This window comes from Gopherus evgoodei, chromosome 2, assembly GCF_007399415.2.
Source record: "Gopherus evgoodei ecotype Sinaloan lineage chromosome 2, rGopEvg1_v1.p, whole genome shotgun sequence".
Taxonomy (NCBI): Eukaryota; Metazoa; Chordata; order Testudines; family Testudinidae; genus Gopherus; species Gopherus evgoodei.
In genome coordinates this window covers 206,101,172-206,121,524 of record NC_044323.1, presented here as the reverse complement: position 1 = coordinate 206,121,524, position 20,353 = coordinate 206,101,172, and the positions used below count along the sequence as shown (strand labels likewise).

The window sequence follows — 20,353 nt, the reverse complement described above, 5'->3', positions numbered from 1 at the left end:
CTCCTACATGTAATGATTTTGTTTTAAATACTCAGTATCCCAGTTGCTGATAAAAAATGACCTTAGAGAAACCTAAAATAGTAAATATATTCCTTTGTAAATGCAAAGAAATAATGCTTGCTAAATGAAGAATTGTCATAACTTATTAGTATTGTACATCTCAGAAAGCTCCAACATAATATGTTGTGTTTTCAGGAGCTGTGTCAATGCCGACCTGGTGAAGGAAACTGTTCCTGTTGCAAAGAGTGCATGCTTTGTCTAGGCACACTTTGGGATGAGTGCTGTGATTGTGTTGGTAAGTTCATTATTTATTACCTACTGCTACTGCTCATTGCATCATTTCTGTAATTAGATTGTAAATTCTTCAAGGCAGGATCTATATTAAATATTTTAATAAATAGCACACTAGGGGAGCAGAATAGCTAATTATAAGCAAATAGATATTACTGGGTCGCTTGATTATATTTTCTGTGATATTCCTGATTTTGTTAAATTAATGTCATGGTTACTGATTTGCTAATTCTGTTTTAGATTATGGACAACCCCTTGATTTGTCATGTGAGAGGAACTTAATACACCAGCAGTGTTCAATTATCACATTTTGTGATCCAGTGGAAGTACTAACTACAAAGTGCCGTTAGAAATATCATACAACCAGGGGAGCTTAAGGCTTGCTGTCTTGTGAACCCTGAGAGCTAGAAACAAATACTCAGAAACTTTACCAGATGCCTACTAGTCAGAAGAGTAAACTTACTATCCAGAAATTGGTATGGAAGATGAGGGTGAGTGTTCCACCAGTAAGACTGGGGTGGATAAAGCCCTGACAAGAAGCCCAGTGCTAGGAACTAAGGCTTCTACTAGTGAGCGCTATCCCTGGACCCTGCTTAGGGATTCCATCTTCTGTATTAGCCACATGCTTATAGGTGTCTGATATATTAGAAGTTTCAACCCTCCTCTGGATGCTGGAAAGGAAAATGAGTTTCCTTTCTTTTCTCTCAAGATCCTCCTGGCTGCTGCGGGAGGGGCAAGGGGTCCATTGTTCTACTTTCCTCACAGCTTCTTTTTGATTGGTCCTCCCCTCTATTGAAGATAATGAATAGCTACAGTGCCTGCCTCCTCTACTGCTGCTCATAGCTTCCCAAGCAATAGCATGAAATGGGCACGATTGTTGGTTGTTCTGCTCTGTCATTCGGTTCTGACGACCCACTTTGAAACTGGCCAATTTGCTATCAAAACTCCACTTTGTTTGTAGTTTTGCCAAGTATCAGTAACAGCAGAGGCGCTGCAGTTGTTAGTAGGCAGATTCAAAAGGAGAACTATACCTGGACTTAAACTAGATTCATAGTTGGAAGATTATTTTTGCCACCGTGGGATAGAAATTTAACTTTTTAAATGAAGGCTTCAGGTTTGCAGAAATTGATGGCTGAGGCACCCATGCTCAGCAGGGGATGCTCTCAACTCAACATGAGTGTTGAGTCCTGCAAATGCTGCTGAACAGTTGTAATGCTTAGCTTTCCAGGGGCATAAAGAATTTCCAGCTCCAGGAGGCCACATGAATTTGGAACTGAAAACCACATTACTAGTAATGATTGAATTGGTATTTGGCTTTTTTCCATTGTGACTTTTGTCCTTACTTTTAGTGGGCTTTTCAATATATAAACTTAATTTTTTAAACTCTCAGGGACTAATAAGAATTTTTATTTCTAGTTGCAATTGCAAGCCCAAATAATATTCAGATCTTATATGAAAACTGTATGGGGGAGTCGGGGAGACACTTGTTGCCTATGTGAAGTGTGAGAATAGTAAAGCATGTTCCTGTGTCATGTTCAGCCTTGGAAAGTCCATTCATCTGGGGAGGTAGGATGATTTAGTGGGTCCATGTTTGGTGCCTTCTGCAAGATGTAAGTTTTAAAATAAAATAAAAAATACATCCAGCCCTTATGGTTGTGGAGAAAAGCTTCCAACAAAAACTAAACAGATGCAACAGCAGCACAAGAAAGATTAGTGTTTCACGGATTGCTGCCCTGCAGCAGCTGCAGGAGTGGAATTAAAAAGTTTTTGGTCAATTTCACTGGTGCTATTTAGAATTCTCTTGATAGCTTCAGATTGTCCTCAGTTGAATCTATTTCATGCTGCTGTTTGGGTGAGCTCTGAGCAGCAATAGAGGTAGCTCCTAGAGCTAATGACTGTGGAGAGAGAGCAAGGACTCAAAAGAAATTTATTACAAAATGGAAGCTGGGATAGCGATGAAGCAGCATGGATCCCTACCACTCTTGCAGCAGTTGGGAGTCAGGGAACAGTGAGGGAGAGGGAGTGTCTGTGGCTCATAGAAGAGCAATCAAGAGCTTCACTTTTTTCAGATACCTACTATCTGGATGCTACAAAATGGGGAGTCCACAAGCAGGGTCCAGGGAGAGCACATTGGTAGGAATTTAAACACCCTTCCCTTTCTCATCTGCTGATAAAAGGAAGGACACTGGGTCCCCTTGTTATAGTTTGTCTTCTGGCCTTTAGCTTAGCTTTAGCTTTAGAATCTCCTGTGCCTAATGGCACATGTGGCAACCCATTTTTCCCACTGATGTCTGTCCAGAACGAGATGTATGACTCTACCGTAAACTGTCTCCATTGTGGCAGCATCTTTTTTTTGATTGTCCTGCAATAGGTCATTCTTTGTCCTCCACCTCTTCTTTTCCCTCCAAGATGTACCTTGTGCTTCTGCCACAACATAGCCTGATGAGGTGGCCAAACCACTGTAGCCATTTCTGTCTGAGTACTGAGTCCTCATTCTGCTGACCTGTGTGGTGCAACACTTCGACATTGGTTACACAATCTCTCCAATGAACTTCCTGTTGTGTATTTTTACCATCTGCTGTGTTTCTGAGGCATACAGTAGTGTTGTGAGGACAATTGCGTTGTATAATCTCATTTTAGTGTGTACATTTTTCATCTTACTCTGACAGATGTTTGACAAATGGGAAAAAGATCTACTGATTTTGCCAGTTCTTGCCTGCACTTCTTAATGAGCTGTCCATTAGAAGATATTGTACTTCAAAAATAGATGAAGTTGTGAACTCTTTCATACTCTTCTACTCCAATCACACATCAATTACTGTTGGCAGCATTTCCTTCTCTTTCCATGATCTTTGTCTTCTGCGTACTAATACAAAGTCCCACATTGGCCACTTCTGCTTTTATGCTCACAGAGAGTCTTTTCATTCCATCCAAGTTGGTATCTAAGTCTCGCAGCTTATCTCTTGCACAAACAATACGAGTACACTAGGCAGCAGCCATTCCTGTTCTCATCCCAAAGTCTGTGACCATGAGGAAGGGAAGTGGGGATAGTACACAACCTTGCAGGTAGCAATCTTAAATCATTCCCTGTCACTGATCCGTGTGCTGATGCAGCATGCAGATTCGTCATACAAAGTGTATTTCACATTAACAGTGTTTGCTGGAATTCCATAGTGTTTCAGGATCTTCCAGAGTTCTTTTCTGTGAACCTTATCAAACACCTTCATAAAGTCAAGGAAGTTCTGGCCATTAGGTGTCTGGCAATGTTTTCAAGCTCTGTATATGAATTATCACTAATATAAATGGGGGTGGTTAGAGTTGAGGGTGTGGGAGAGAGCATAAGTATGGTATTGAGAGACTGGGGAAGTGGTGGGAGTGAAAGATAGAAAATATAGAGGCAGAGGCAGAGAACACAGTGCAAGGAAAAAGAGAGATGAGCAGGTGTAGGGGAAGAAAGAAAAGAGGAAAATGACTGGAAAGTACTGAGGAAGAGGTGCACTATGATCTCAAGTAGAAAAGAAAGACATGGAGTAAAGATGAAACAAAAGCAAGAGAGAGAACTACATAAAATGTTGCCATGAATATTGTATTAATTGTAATATACAGTAAACAATTATGTGTTCCTTTCATTTCCAGGAGGCCTGGTTTTAGGGGAGTGGCATTATAGGTATTTTCACCCTGGCTCTTAGGTTTTGGATAAACTTTTCAAGTCCTGATCATACTAAATGTAAATAAATATCTGTTTTCTTTCAGATGCTGGTAGTGTAGTATTTTTGTTCAACAAAAGAAACAGCTTCAGTTGAACTTTTCATACTCTAAACCATAACAGTAATGGAGAAAGAGAAGCAGAGTGCTGTGCACAAAAGTTCTTATGGTGTCTTCATTTATGTACCTCCGTGTTGCAAGGCATCTCGCTTAAAACTTTAGTGCATCACTGCAAAGATCTTAAACCCAATGGGTGAAATACTGTCCCTAATGAAGTGTATGGAAGTTTTTTCACTGATACCATTGGGGCTCAGGATTTCTCTCTCTCTCTCACACACACTTTTTTTTTTTTTTTTTTTTTTTTTTACAAAAATTAATTTTATTTCTATATGCTGCCCTTCCTGGCAGTGGACGTGAGACAGTTTTATGACTTTTCATTTTACACTTTTCATTCCTCTGCAGGTATGTGCAATCCTCGTAACTACAGTGACACCCCTCCAACTTCCAAGAGCACTGTAGAGGAGCTGCACGAACCAATCCCTTCCCTCTTCCGGGCACTCACAGAAGGGGATACTCAGCTGAACTGGAATATTGTTTCCTTCCCTGTTGCAGAAGAACTGTCACATCATGAGAATCTAGTGTCATTTTTAGAAACAGTTAATCAGCCGCAGCACCAGAATGTCTCTGTTCCAAGCAACACTGTCCACACACCATACTCCAGCGACAAAGGTAACAGTAAGTTGTCTAAAGCCTAATTTCTAGTGTTACCTTTGTGAAGGGGCCCTAAAAAGGACAAAAAAAAATTAACAACCATGCTCAAGTGCGCTAGTCTTCTTAAAGTACAAATAGAAGACATGGTCCCTGCCCTGAAGAGTTTGGTCTAATTTCTGTCACAGTGTGACAAAGGGGGAGTAACACAACAGCACGGGCAAAGGGAGGAACATATGACAGTCTTGGGGTGGGGGGAATGAACCATAAAACAATTTGTCAGTATGGAATTCCCCCTCCAACATGTGGGGGATTTCATCAGTTCACATCACTCTAGGTGGGATAATGTAAAATGCTGTCAGAAGCTTAAGCATTTGCCTCTTCTGACTCAGAGAAAATCAGACTCAGATCAGGAACTACACCTAATCTGTCCCATAGTAATACAAAAGTAGGCTGCAGGAACAGTTTTAAATATGTAGCTTTAAAGAGCTAAAAAGGGAAAATTCAGAGAGCTGCTGTTTTTGCCGCGGGATCTAGAATAGAGGTTAAACTCGTGGCTCCAAGGTGGCATATTTTGAGCCTCTGAGTGACAGAATGATATTCCAGATAATACTGGATTAACTATAGATGTGAGTAAGTGTTATCTCTTTCTTGGCATTGATTCAGGGATGTACGTGATCGGAGTAAGGATGATAAAATATTGGTTGCCAAGGGAAAATGATGCCAAATTCAGTTGTAGTGACAATAGTGTGGGGCTGGGAGACTCCTTTTCTGCCGGTTGATTTTTTTAAACAGAATTTACAGTATTTTCTCTGACACCCTCCCATGAAACTTAGAGAAACTTCTTAAACTGTTCTTTCCTCTTAACGAAATGATTTCGTAACACTTAATTTTTTTAAAACGAGGCATACTATCTGATTTATTAGTCATATCTATAAGCAGTGCTGTGTTTGACTGTTGGTAACTATGTACTGTTCTTCCTGTGCTGGCTTTTTTATTTAACTCATATAAGGAATACAATTGATAGAGACCTATTGCATTTCCATATAAGTGTGAACCTCTGACCTAGTTTTGTTTCTATACAAAACTGTTCTTTGTTAAATGGAACTCAGAGGGAGACTTTTCTAATTTCCTTTGATTTTAAGGAACATTAAGAAAATAAATTAATTCCAGCTGCAGGAAACCATATGGTCACAAAACATCTAGTTCATATCTGTGTTTGACATTATTAAAATATTTGCTTTCTGGTATTAGAATAATGAAAGTAACAATGTTAAATGGTAAGCTGCAGAAAGCCATATGTGCACACAGTACAGTATTTAAAGATGTGAATTATACAGTAGAACCTCCGAGTTACGAACACCTCAGGAATGAAAGTTGTTCGTAACTCTGAAATGTTTGTAACTCTGAACAAAACATTATGGTTGTTCTTTCAAAAGTTTACAACTGAACATTGACTTAATACAGCCTTGAAACTTTACTATGCAGAAGAAAAATGCCGCTTTTAACCATCTTAATTTAAATGAAACAAGCACAGAAAGTTTCCTTACCTTGTCAAATCTCTTTTTAAACTTTTCCTTTATTTTTTAGTAGTTTATATTTAACACAGTACTGTATTGTGTTGTGCTTTTTTTTTCTTTTCTTTTTTTTTTCCTCTCTGCTGCTGCTTGATTGCATATTTCCTGCTCCATTTGAGGTATGTGGTTGACCAGTCAGTTTGTAACTCTGATGTTCGTAACTCTGGAAGGATTTGTCAATTTTACTTGCTGCCTTTTTGGATGAAAAGTTGGAGTTTTGGGGTGGTGGGAAATTTTCTCAAGACTTTATGAAAAGGGCTACCTGTTCTAATAACAATTTGTATTTTATTCATAGTGGGAAAGATCCCAAATCCAGGTGTTTTTTTGTCTATTTCATGAGACTGCCTGTTCCATAAGCCACATTGTATTCAATATTAGGTTCAAAGATCATATATATTACTGTTAAATTCCAAGAATGACAATTGAGTTAAACTTAGAAATAGATACTCAGTGCCCTTGATTAACTGGCTATGGTAGGAATTCAGCACAGAAATAAAAGTGAACTTTTTTTTGTTAAGAAACTTGAGCAGATCTAATCCTTTTCAGATCTTCAGTGATTGTAGATGAGGAAGGTGTAAAATTGCTTCCAATATCATGTACTTGGAGGAGGAATAGAAACTGCTGGGCAGTATGGACATACAGATAATATGTTCAATCACAGTGTATGTAACTTGTGCAGGAAGGCTTTCGTACAGCTTGTGTAAGCACAAGTACTACAAAATACATGTACAGATAAGTAGGACAGTGCATAGGCTAACCAACAGCCTGTATTGTTTCAAGCTAAAACATCTACAAGAAAAATGCTCTGCTAGAAATACCAGCGTATCCTACAGTCAGCGGTGCTCTTCAGTCTACTGAACCTATGGAATCCCTTAAAGCCCTGCACATCTAGAGCCCTGGATGCTGAACATCCATCAGGTCCACTAGTAGTGCTGCTAACAATTGAATGGGGCTACTAGAAAGCCACTTGGGCTTTTTGCATGCTGTGGTTCCTCTCTGCTCAGTTTGTCTTCCTTCTGTGGACACCTGCCATTCTGGCACTAGCATTGCATGCTAAGAGGGTATGGCCCAGATATCCTCTTTCTGCCTATGACTCTTATTTGTTGCCCATAAGGAGTAATACTGGTTTCCATATGCCCCCTCTGCTTTTTCCCTAGCTTTGGACCTGGGGAGTGTTGTCAATAACTAGGGGTTTGAAAGAGGGGATTGTCAGAGGTGGATGGGACCCAGCTTATTGTATGTTATTTTGTATAGGGTCTCACAAAACTTGGAATAGGCCCTGCCTAAAAACTACACTTGCCATGTTCTGCCACAGCCTCTCTGACTGCTTTGATTCCATACATTGCTTATGCAGAGATTGAAACTAAACTTGTCTGAGGTGTTGGACTTACTACTTTTTCAGATACTCATCTAGAACTGAAAATATCGCTAGCCCAAGGGACCACTGACAGTTGTAATGACAGATACTTCATGAACCACTGGGGCTAGAAAGGACTGCTTTATATCACTGGAAAGCTGAAACTTCCCTTGGTACAAAGCATTCCTTTCTAGCCCTGGCACATTGCGAGCTATTGGACCTTAAAAATCGCATTCTGTACCATGCTGCTGATTTCCTCACCCCCAACTTGACTCTGACACTTTAGATATTATTTTGAACTTCTGGAACTAGTGGTAATTGTTCATACCAAGGGCTGTCAACTCTTGAGTCACAAATTCAGGCTGTTTTTCTGGGAATCACATTTTTTGTTCTACATATTTAGCTTAAACTCCCTTTTGGTGGCCTCAGAGCTCAGAACTTGCAGTTCAGTACCTTTTAAAATGAACTTAATTGTCACAGGTGATGACAGAATCTTGTCAGTGGGAGGAAGGATAGCAGAGTATCTTTTGGCAGCTGATGAAACAAAATCCATAGTGCAAGGAAGGGTGTCTTTACATTAACCATTGGTTACTTTCTGGATGGGCTCTGAATTCACCCTCTTCTGGAGCCTCAACCAAGGAAGAGAGTTTGTCACCAACTGTGTATCTAGCTTACTGGATACAGCAGGTGGATGTTGAAATGGGTCTCTCTCTTATCATCCGTAATTACCAGAAAATTGTATACTGGTTTATTTTGATAATATATTTACTTCTTTTGTTAAGTTCTTTGATCTACTGATGAAAAGCACTGTATATGACCACCTAATTATTTTCTCTTACGAGAAATGTATTGTGTCTTTTTCATTTGTTGGCAATGCTGTAAATATAGTTTGGCTTGGAGAGGATCAGAAAAATTTTTCATCTCATAGATTAGATTTTAAAGACAAATATTGCACATCAGACATGGTGTGCTCTGAACTTGTGACTTCCCTGCAGTGTAGTTCTTTTATAATTATTGTTTGCACTGGAAAACGAAGATTAGAACAACATGCTGGTGGAGGCATGAGGCTGTCTTGTTTTGATTACTTTGAATTCAGTCTTTGTTGTATATGATTCTCTCTGCTACACAAACCTCCCTTTATTCTGAAATTAAAAAAAAAAATCTTCATTTTCTGAGATAATGAGTTATCTGCACTGTTTTCTTCACCTGACAACTCTCTCTTCCACATTCCTTTTTTCACATACCTGAAAACTGTCAAAATGCTAATGAAAGAACTGTTACTGAAATAAGTAACATTCTTTTATCTACAGAGAGACAGTCAAGTGAATGTTTTACATGATTGGTTCTTGAAACTGATAACAGTTAAATTGATTTTCCAGAATACATTGTGAACCTGTAGGTGTAACTTTTTTTACATGGACCCATTTCACCAGTCCAAGAAATAATCATTTTAGATAAGGGTTCCTGAACTTGCTAGAAGCAGCAGATGGAATTCCATCGCCTGTCATATGTGAACAAAGATTTGTTCTTAGACTGCTGGATGAGAGAAAGTCAATGATGTAGCAGAAACAGTGTGCTTGCTTTGTTCTTTTTTCTGCATCAGACAACTTGTTTTGTTTCTTTATTCTATTGTTATGAGAGATTTTCAAATGCAGAGGAGAGGGGAGGATCCCAGTATGTATTCACAGATGATTTGGTCTCCTTGGAGGAAGGAATTGGCGACTAGGACTATTAAAAGCCAACTCAAACAAAAAGTTTCCCATTCCTGAGAAATAACTATTTTTGAAATTGTACATGTTGTTAATTGTTAGGTCTCCGTTATCACTCTAAGTATAAATCAGCAATGTCAAGGTAAGGAGGAAAACAAGTCCAACTCCATCATTTGTAGAGGTGCTATATCTTGATTGTAGTAAAGCTTTTGACAGCCTCACATGACATTCTCATGAACAAATTAGGGAAATATGGTCTAGAGATTAAATTACTATAAAAGATGGGCGCAAAACTAGTTGAAAGACTGAGTTGTCTTTGTTTGTTGTCAAATTGGGAGGGTGTATCTGGTGGGGTCCTATAGAGGTCTGTCCCGGACCCAGTTTTATTAAATATTTTTATAGTGACTTGGATAATGGAGTGGAGAAGATGCTCATAAAATTTTTAGTTGACACCAAGCTGGGAGGGATTGCAATCACTTTGGAGGACAAGATTTGAATTCAAAAGGACCTTGAAAAGTTGAAGAATTGATCCAAAATCAACAGGATGAAATTTAGTAAAGACCAACACAAAATACTACACTTAGGAAGGAAAAATCAGATGTACAACTTCAAAGCGAAGTATAACTTGCTAGGCAGCAGAACTGCAGAAAAGGATCTGGAGTTATAGTGGATCACAAAATGAATATGTCAGCAATGTGATGCAGTTACAAAAAAGGCTAATATCATTCTGGCCTGTATTAACAGCAGTATCATCTGTAAGACACAGGAGGTAATTTCCCCACTCTGTTTAGTACTGGGGAGACCTCCGCTGGAATACTGTGTCAAATTCTGGATGCTATGCTTTAGGAAGAATGTGGACAAATTTGGAGAAGAGTCCAGAGGAGAACAACAAAAATGATAAATGTTTAGAAAAACCTTTTATCACTGAGGAAAGGTTAATAAAAATCGGGCATGTTTAGTCTTGTGGGAAGAAAACTGAGCAGGGACCTGATAAGTCATCAAATATGTTAACGGCTGTTATAAAGAGGATAGCGATCAATTTTTCTCCATTTCCACTGAAGGTATGAAAAGAAGTAATGGACTTAATCTGCAGCAAAGATGATTTAGGTAATGGGCTTAATCTGCAGCAAAGATGATTTAGGTTAAATATTAGGAAAATCTTTCTAACTATAAGGATAGCTAAGATCTGGCATATGCTTCAAAGAGTGGTTGTAGAATCCCCATGATTGGAGGTTTTAAGAACATGTTGGACAAACACTAGTGAGGGTATACTTGGTCCTGCATCAGCACAAAGGGATGGCCTAATGACCTCTCAAGCCCTACGTTTCAGTGATTCTGTGATTTGATATGGATTAAGGATGGTGTCAATAGAGCTTCCATAGCTTGTAAAAATTGGCTTTTTCTTAATAGTTCATAATAAATCACTGGCAAATGGGAAACTGAAGTCTATATCCTGGAAACAAAGATCTTTCCTCTCTAGTGTGCATGTTGGTTTGTTAGTGTAGTTATTCAAAAGTGCTGGGCTTCTGGTTGCTTTTTCCCCCCCAAGAGACGTGACCTTTGTTTTTGGATAGGGAGAAATGTGTGATTATATTAAGAATTATGGGGGCTTTAGCAAACAAATCTATAAAATGTATGCAGTGGTGTTGTGACTGTGTCGGTCCCAGAACATTAGAGAGACATGGTGGGTGAGGCATTATCTTTTACTGGACCAACTTCTGTTGGTGAGAGAGACAGGCTTTTGAGCTTACATAGAGCTCTTCTTCTGGTCTGGGAAACATACTGAGAGTGTCACATTTAAATACAAGATGGAACAGATTGTTTAGCATAAGCAGTTAACACATATTTCAAGGGATCATTCAAGGTGAAGTGGCCCATTAACTAAATAAAGTCACTACAGTCTCAAAATGAACTCACACAGGAAAATGATTAAAAATAAAAGCACCCTATCACCTGTAGGTGAACACTTTTCACAAAGCGATCACTCTGTGGCTTGGTCTACACTACATACTTACTTTGGTATAACTATATTGCTCGGGGGTGTGGATTTTTCACACCCCCAAGCAACGTATAGTTATACTGACCATAATCCCATGTGTAGACAGCACTATGTCAGCGGGAGATCTTCTCTCACTGACTTAGCTGCTGCATCTCATGGATGTAGAGCTATTAAGGATTTAGAGCTCTCTCCCGTCGTCTTAGAGCAGGGAAAGGCAACCTATGACACGCGTGCCGAAGGCAACACGCAAGGTGATTTTCGGTGGCACTCACACTGCCCGGATCCTGGCCACTGGTCCAGGGGGCTCTGCATTTTAATTTAATTTTAAATGAAGTTTCTTAAACATTTTAAAAACCTTATTTGCTTTACATACAACAGTTTAGTTATATATTACAGACTTACAGAGAGAGACCTTCTTAAAATGTTATAATGTGTTGCTGGCACGCAAAACCTTAAATCAGAGTGAATAAATGAAGACTCGGCACACCACTTCTGAAAGGTTGCTGACCCCTGGCTTAGAGCATCTTCACCAGACGCACTACAGTGGCACAGCTGCATCGGTACAGCTGTGCGAATGTAAATTTGTAGTGTAGACCTCTGACCTGCCCTATTAGTTCTCATCCTCAAAGGAAACGTGCAAAACTCCTTTCAAAAGACAAGCCTGCAAGTTTAAATTCATAACTTTGCTAGACACTAAAATCATGGACTGAATAGAGACACTGGATTTATGGCTTATTACAACAATCTGTAACCCATTAACAATCCCTGCAGTTGCACCCCCTTCTTTTTCCCACTATGACTTGTGGGGTGTTAACCAACCACTTCACCTTGAATGGTCCCTTGAAATATATGTTAACTATTTATGCTAAACAATCTATTCCACCTTATGTTTAGCCGTGACACTGAATGTTTCCCAGAACTGAAGAAGAGCTCGAAAGCTTGTCTCTCTCACTCACAGAAGGTGATCCAATAAAAATATATATAAAATAGTAGCTTAGCATTTGGGATGCCTCTTTAATCCATCACTTCCTTTTTTTTCTTTAATTGGCATGTGCCTTTACACATTGCCCAACCTTTTTTAATACTACAGATGATTTGCTGACTAGGAACGGGCTGTTCCCCATTCATTGATCTCCTACTTGTATTTAACTCAGTCTTGCAATTAGACTGAGCTGGAAACCTCAGTCTAATTCAGGGGTCGGCAACCTTTCAGCAGCAGTGTGCCGAGTCTTCATTTATACACTCTAATTTAAGGCTTCACATGCCAGTAATACATTTGAACGTTTTTTAGAAGATCTCTCTAGAAGTCTATAATATATAACCACACTACTGTTATATGTAAAGTAAACAAGGTTTTCAAAATGTTTCAGAAGCTTTATTTAAAATTAAATTAAAATGCAGATCTTATTAGTTAAGTGTGATCCTTGCCCTTGCTTTTCCTGGCTGAGTTTTCCAGTGTCTGGCACGTATTTGGATACTTCAAGCTGCACACAGGCTTCTGAGCGATCACTTGTTAACCGGCTCCGAGAGGGACAGAAGACAGATTTCATGTATGAAAATACCTGTTCACACAGGTATGTGGATCCAAATGCTGAAAGCACTGCAAACGCAATTTTCTTCAAACAGTTAAATTTCACTGGCAGGGATGTCCAGCAGGTCAGAACAGAAGCCCCATGATCTCTCTTGGTGGCTTCAGGTGCGTTCTGCAGATCCACAAACTTTGATGTCCACAATTCTGAGCTTTTTAACTGAATGAGTTGCATTTCAAAATCGTCAACACCCATTCATTGAAACACAGACAAATCCAAGTCGCTTTCATTGAACTTTTCAGGTTTAATTAGAAAAGAAAGCATTGGGCCAAATTGCTGGAAATCTTGAAATCTGTCAGAAAATTCTGATTCCAGTTCTTGCATGTACTTTCCAATCTCATCGACAGTGACAGTACAACGTGTCGATAGCTCTTTTATGAGTTGGAAATAGCGGAAAGTAGAAGTATGAATATCCCTGGAAAAAACTGCTAGTTTCACAACAAATGCTTTCCAGGCTTCATAAAGATCCAGAACTGTTTGCCCTGCACCCTGGAGACAGAGGTTGAGTTCATTTAGGTGAGCAGTGATATCAGTTAGAAACATGAGCTTACACAGCCATTTGTCGTCATCTAGTTCGGGGTAGTTTTGTTCTTTTTCTGATAAAAAGGCCTTGATTGCATCAAAACAGTTTACAAAGCGCACCAAAACCTTGCCACGACTTAGCCACCGAATGTTGCTGTGAAGTGAGATGTCGTTATAAGCACTGTCCATCTCTTCTAGCAGTGCTTGAAATTGTTGCTCGATCTGCTTTGACTCAGACAAGGAAATTCACAATTCGCACCACAGTATTCATCACATTATTAAGCTCTGAATTAGAATTTTAGCACACAGGTTTTCTTGATGGATGATATAGTGAAATTTGACTGTTGGATGACCAATTTGATCTTCAAGCAACTTTACAAATCCCTTCTGTTTTCCGACCATAGCAGGAGCACCATCTGTTGTCACACAAAATATTTTTCTGATATCAACTCCTCGTTCTTCAAAATGGTTTACAAAAACTTTCCAGTATATCTTTCCCCTTTGTTGTGCTATGCAGGGGTTTTAGGCAACAAAGTTCCTCTTGGATTTCTTCGGAAGCACAGTATCTTGCCACAACTGCCAAACGTGGAACATTGTTTATATCCACACTCTCATCAACTGCAACACTATACACTGCTGTATCTTTCAATGCAGTCATCTGCTTTTCCTTAATGTTTTCTGCCATTTCACATATGCGTCTCTCAACTGTTCTGGCAGAGATGGGCAGTTCTTTTATTCTAGATATGATTGTATCTTTATTTGGCAAATCATTGAACAAAATCTCCCAACTGCTGAGAAGAACTTTTTATATGTTCCTCATCTGTAAACGGCTTTCTGTTTTTTGCAATGCACTGTGCAATCTTTTAACTTCCTTCTGTAGCTTGATTTTTTACTTACACTTAAGCTTTTAAAAACGCTACTTTGCTTCTCATAGGCTGCTACTGCCTTTTTGATTGATTCAGTCTTGTCTGCTTCGTCAAGAAAAGTTTTCTTGTGCTTCATTTCAAAATGTCGAACACTTGACGTGTGACAAACAACATTTTCATAACAAAAAGCACAGATAGCACGGTCCTTCTTTTCAATAAACTCAAATGCGTCTGTCCAAGCAGGCTGAAATGATTGGACATCTAGCTTCACTTTCTTAGGAGGTGCTGTTTTGTCAAATGTTCCCTTCAACTCTCAGTGGGGAAAAAACGGTGATAGAAGGCAGGCACAAGGTCGAACACAGTGTGGTCTGAGATAAGCAATTTTAAGATAAGCTGCACCCCCTCTTCCCTTGCTGGGAACAGTGGGCCACAGCGGTGAGGCTGCAGAGCAGTGATCCAAGGCCAGGAGAAGAGCCCAGGGTGGCCTGCAGGGACTCCAGGCCAAAAAGCAGGCTGAGCAGTGCTGGAGATCTAGACCGGGCTGGCAGGAGGTCAGCAACTGGAACCCCAGATTGGCAGCTGAGGTGAGTGAGCTGGCCCCGGTAGGGCTGAGCAGGGTCGCAGGCCTGGACCCTGTCTGGAAGGGTGCCTGCGCAAGGTAAGTGGGGCTGCCACAGAGGGGATACCGCCTGGCAAAGGGCCAGCAGCGGGAATCCCAGAGCTCTGCAGGCTGAGCGGCTCAGCCTGCCGCCGCTCTGGGGTTTCAGTCGTGGGCTCCTGCCAGGTGGGGTCTCAGCCCCCTGCCAGCCTAGGGTTCCTTCCCCCAGGCTGGCAGTGAGGGCTGAGTGGGGCTGCAGCGGGGGACTCCAGCTGGCAAGGGGCCAGTAGCGGGAATCCCAGAGCGGCTGCAGGCTGAGCAGCTCAGCCAGCCATCACTCTGGGGTTTCGGCCACGGGCTCCTGCCAGCTGGGGTGTCAGTCCCCTGTCAGCCTGGGGTTCCTTCCCCTATGCCGGCAGTGGGTGCTGAGTGGGACTGGCAGAGGGTCCCCGGCTGGCAGGAGCCGGCAGCAGAAAGCGCCAGAGTGGCATCGGGCTGAGCCGATCAGCCCGCCCCGCATGCCATTAAAAATTGGCCCGCCTGCCACAGGTTGCCGACGCCTGGTCTAATTGCTAGGTAGTGTAAGCTTTCACTAGCCCCTGGCACAGGGAAGCCAGAAGAGAGAGTTTGTCAGGGATGCTGCAAAGAAAAGCTTGCAGCTGGGATCAAGATTAACAGATTAAAGGCTAGAGAGAGATGATGTTATGAGCATCCAAGAGGGAAGTTTGGCATATGGGATGGAATTTAAGGTGGCAAATGGGAGAGTTGGAATTGGCATGGGCATCAGCAGGAAGCAATCTAACAATTTCTCAGCTAAAAGCTGGATTGGTAGTCTGTGGTAATAAAATACTGTAGAATAGAGAAACGATGGAACTAATGAAACATGATTATATATATCTCCACTAAATTACTTGCCTTTTTTAATCTGATCTTTGATCTATGTATTATCTGTTTAAATGATAAATCACTGTTAAAGCACCTTGCACACTTGGTATTTCACAAACATTCTATTAAAAATACTTTTAGCTTGCACAGGTAAGCACTCAACTCAGGAAATGCCAAAAATAGGTTTGCATGTGCAATTTTATCTCTGCTCCCTCATGTATGTGGTTGGACTGTAATGGAATCCATGACCGAATTGTCTTTCAAGCAATACAGTGTTCCTCATGTTTTCTGTATACTCCTAAATATAAATCTGCAGCATCTTGCAGTACTGTGTAGAGCAGAGTTCATGAAAACCAGGCTTTTTAAAGGGGGTGCATCTACACTGCAACTGGGAGGGCACTTCCCAGTGTGAGTACACAGACAAGCACTAACTGTGCTCGAGTTCCATAGCAAAAATAATGGTGGAGCCAGGGGTAGCACAGGTGACGGCTCGGACTAGCTGCCTTAGTATGTATCCATAGGGTCCAAGCGGGTCTGTCTACCTGTACTGGCAAGCATGATCCAAGTTGCACTGTAGGCACACCCAAGACATTCGGTGATTGAGGCAAGGGCTCCTGTGTAGCTCTGCCTTATCCACTCTGCATTTTACAATGTGCACCTTGTAATGTGCAAAAAGTGGTATGACCATGTACTTGAGAAATAGTATATGATCATAGAAGTAAAGACTACTGTACTGCCTACAAGGGGGTTGAGAGCCACAATATGAAGAAAGCAACAAAGAGTCCTGCGGCACCTTATAGATTAACAGACATATTGGAGCATAAGCTTTCATGGGTGAATACCCACTTTGTCAGACGCATGCGTATTCAGCCACGAAAGCCTATGCTCCAATACGTCTGTTAGTCTGTAAGGTGCCACAGGACTCTTCGTTGCGTTTTACAGATCCAGACTAACACGGCTACCCCTCTGATACTTGACAATATGAAGAAAGTATCCAGGCTGGTAGAGCAGGCCTTATGTTCTCCCCTCTTCTCCTGTCCTCACCCTTCCGTTTCCCCTGTAGCACGTAGTTTGAATGACTTGCCCTCAAACATCTGACAGCTACATACTTAACTAAAGTAACCTTTTAAAATTTTTTCTCCCTTTGTTTAGAAAACATGTGCACTGTGGTCTATTTTGATGACTGCATGTCAATACATCAGTGCAAGATCTCTTGTGAGTCCATGGGAGCATCAAAATACCGGTGGTTTCACAATGCCTGCTGTGAGTGTATTGGGCCAGAATGTATCGACTATGGCAGTAAAACTGTAAAATGTATGAACTGCATGTTTTGAAGCAGATAAGCTGTATAATAGTAATGTGGAGGCCAAAGCAACGTCTCTTGATTAAAAGGATGGGGATTGGAAGTATTGCATTATGCGATATGTTCTGGGAGCAGCTAAACATGAATGATTTGAGAAAAGATGTATACAATTCAAAGCACAGCTGTAATTTTTTTTTCTTTTTAAATCCTGTAAACAATGCTAACTGGCGAATGTTTCAACTGTATTGTTTACTTTTCCTTATTCTTAGTCGAGTAGCATAACCATCCTCATGCTTCCTGTCCTGATTGTTTTGCTTTGATCTGAATATATTGCCTATACTCATTTTCAGAATGTAATGTTGTATTTAGCAGTTCAGAATAGTGAAGCCTCAACAAGAGTCTCATTATTTAGAAGTTCCATAAGTGCTCAAATAGATAATGCTCTTCCATGTATGTTTTATAACTCTCCAGTATAAGAGCCATAAGACTGCAGTAGCCTATGGTCTTACACCAGTGGCCCAGACTCCTATTGTGAAAAGGATGTCCTCTCAAAAATAAGAAAACATTTATTTTTCAACTTCAAAACAGGAGCTGTAATAGATAAAATCCCAGCCTCTTAGCAGGGTTTCCCACCCACTACAATACCATGTGTGTGACATCATTCCTGCAGCTGTTATATGTCTCCATTCCTGCAAGCAAGGTATTGCATTTCATAAAGAAATCTTGTTCCCATCAGTGCACTCTTCTTATAAACCAAAATAAAGCTGGTAAGTTTAGTCACGTCCACTTGCTGTCGGACTCATTGTGGGTTGTCTTATCCCTGGAAACTCAGTGCTGTGCTGCACATTTGGAAGGGGGTTGTTATGAACAGAAAAAATAGCATGGGATAAACTGGGAATTAAACTGCATATCCTATTAAGCTCAGCAAGTTTATTTGTTGAGTAGCTCGCAGTTGTCACATTACAACATTTGGTACTGCTCTGTGGAACGCTTATTCCAACTGTTTGGTTTTGCTTTGAGGTTGGGTTTGATTCAGATTTATGATTATAAAAGGGCTTAATGGGGAAGTAATTATCCTCTGAGACAAATAAGCATTCTCTGAATATGGAACACGTTGTCCTTTTTGCTGTGTTTTAATATATGGAGCAGTAGGCAACTGCAGATTATAAAACAATTACTATGGTACGATTAGGTTTTTCCTGTGATGATGCCATAGAAACCACAAGAATAAAGTCTGAGTACAATTGTGATCTCGCCAGAAACTCATGATAGTGTTTATAACAATAACTTTTTTTAAGTTTATTAATGTTTTATATAGATGGATTTGACTATTCCTGTTTCTCCCTCTCGCCTCAACCTCTCTAGGTCAAACTGCTTCCTACCGACGTGTTCCTAAACACCAAGATCAATTACTTTCAACTCTCATTTTATTTGAAAATTGACTTGGGAATTTTTAGTTATCCTGATGCATACAACTCTTCAAATAAAAAAAATCGAAAGATGTCTGCTGTTGTGCAGGACTTAATTTTTTAAACTTTTTTCCAGGTATGGAGGTTTTCCAAGCTGGAGGTTTGCTTAAATTTTTAAACTGGTGGTAAACAAAACTGTTACCTATTTAAAGTTAGGATTTATGGGAGAAAATTTTGAATTAATGGTTTCATGGCAAAGATCAGCCTAAACTGAAAGAAATTTTATTTGTTCTTCTTTTTATGGTTTGTTCCTTGCATCTTTTGCACTTTTTTTGTGCAAAGAAATTCTTCATTAATTTCTTATAGTGAAGGGGGAAGAGAGGATATGCTTATGTTGTGAGTATCTGTATTTTGTGTGCTTGAGGATTATACATTATTTCTGATCAAGATTTAATAAAACATTTTACAAGTGTCCATGCAAATCAGTGACACACTGAAGGCTTTGAGTTATCATATACTGGATTATTTGAAATGTAAAATATTGTGGTTTCAGAATCTTAAGACAAATCAAGGTTGATTGTCTGTCTATTTGGGACCCTGTTGCGTGGATTTATGACATCACCCTTCTTTACATTATGATTTCACTTCAGGATCAAGTAGAAGGGATAGAGAGGTTGTGTGTGGAAGGAGACAGAACGTCTGTTTTAAAGAGTTAAATGTCCATAAAAATCATGGAAAATCACAAAAGGTAATTTTTTGTTTGTGTAATACCTTGAAAAGTTTTTGCTTGTAAAGACAGTCCACTTTAAATTAGGTTTGCTCTATTTTTGTAATATATGATGGTCTCCGGAGAGTCTGCGCTGCAAACTCAGTGCATATGCAAATGATCTGTGGCAACATCAGATGTGTTTCTTATATGTCATTTATTTAAACAAGTATTTTAATAAATAATGAGACATTATTGGGCTGTGTGGTTCTTTTATCACTGCTGCTTCTTCCTAAGCTCTCAGGGCAAAAGTTTTTAAATGGAGTTGAAGTATAAATTTATTTTAGTAATTTCACTAATTTTAACCTTACTACTGTAGTCTTTTTGATAACTGTGTTTTTCTGAAGGTGTAGTGACAAAGTGCTTTTTTAGCAGCTTAAATTGTTTTACAGATAAAATTGTAATTTTGCTCTAACTGAATGTATTTACTTTATTTAAAACATGAAACCTACAAAATGCAATTTGTGTAACATTCTGAAATGTTCTTATCTATGAAAATCCCATTATAGGAGAATACTATGTAGTTTACATGGCATGGGAGGAAAAATAATAAATATTATCACACATCTCAGTTAGGCCCTCATTGTAGGAAAGCACTTAAACACGGGGTTGAAGTGAAGCATATGCGTAAGTACCTTGCTGAATTGGTATCTTATCCAGCTGAAGCATCTGGGCAACTTATATAATTAAACATTCACTATAAAATTGTAAATCCTTAAACTTTAAGTACTCAGTAAAAAATGCCCCTGTTTAACGATCAGTTTTACAAATCCCAGGTAAATTCTTGATCAACTAAATTCTCTTTGTTTCTATCTAATACATTAAAGCACAGACATGTAATATATAAAATATTTTAACAGTCAATTAGTCTCTCAGCCCCAGATTTCTAATATCTGTAAAAATGATTGATGTGTAATTTGTAGAATGGTAATGTAATGCCAGTGTAGTATTTAATGCAGTGTGATTTATAACTGAATTGTCATTTCATTTTGAAGTCATATACGTTTAAAAAAAAAACAAAAAAACCTGAGGGACAGATCACATCTGCTCCAGTAGGTTGCTCTGACAG

General features: G+C 39.7%; 1 protein-coding gene across 3 annotated transcripts in view; it reads left to right on the top strand.

Annotated features, from left to right (window-relative positions):
• The window catches only part of TWSG1 (twisted gastrulation BMP signaling modulator 1), a 46,310-nt gene extending 26,831 nt beyond the window's left edge, over positions 1-19,479 (top strand). For all 3 annotated transcript variants that reach the window (XM_030552777.1, XM_030552776.1, XM_030552778.1), the window contains exons 3-5: positions 196-295; positions 4,459-4,725; positions 16,959-19,479. In XM_030552777.1, coding sequence (XP_030408637.1) covers positions 196-295; positions 4,459-4,725; positions 16,959-17,140 — 549 coding nt within the window. In that variant the 3' untranslated portion in view covers positions 17,141-19,479. The remainder of the gene's footprint in view (positions 1-195; positions 296-4,458; positions 4,726-16,958) is intronic.
• The last annotated feature ends 874 nt before the right edge of the window (positions 19,480-20,353 follow it).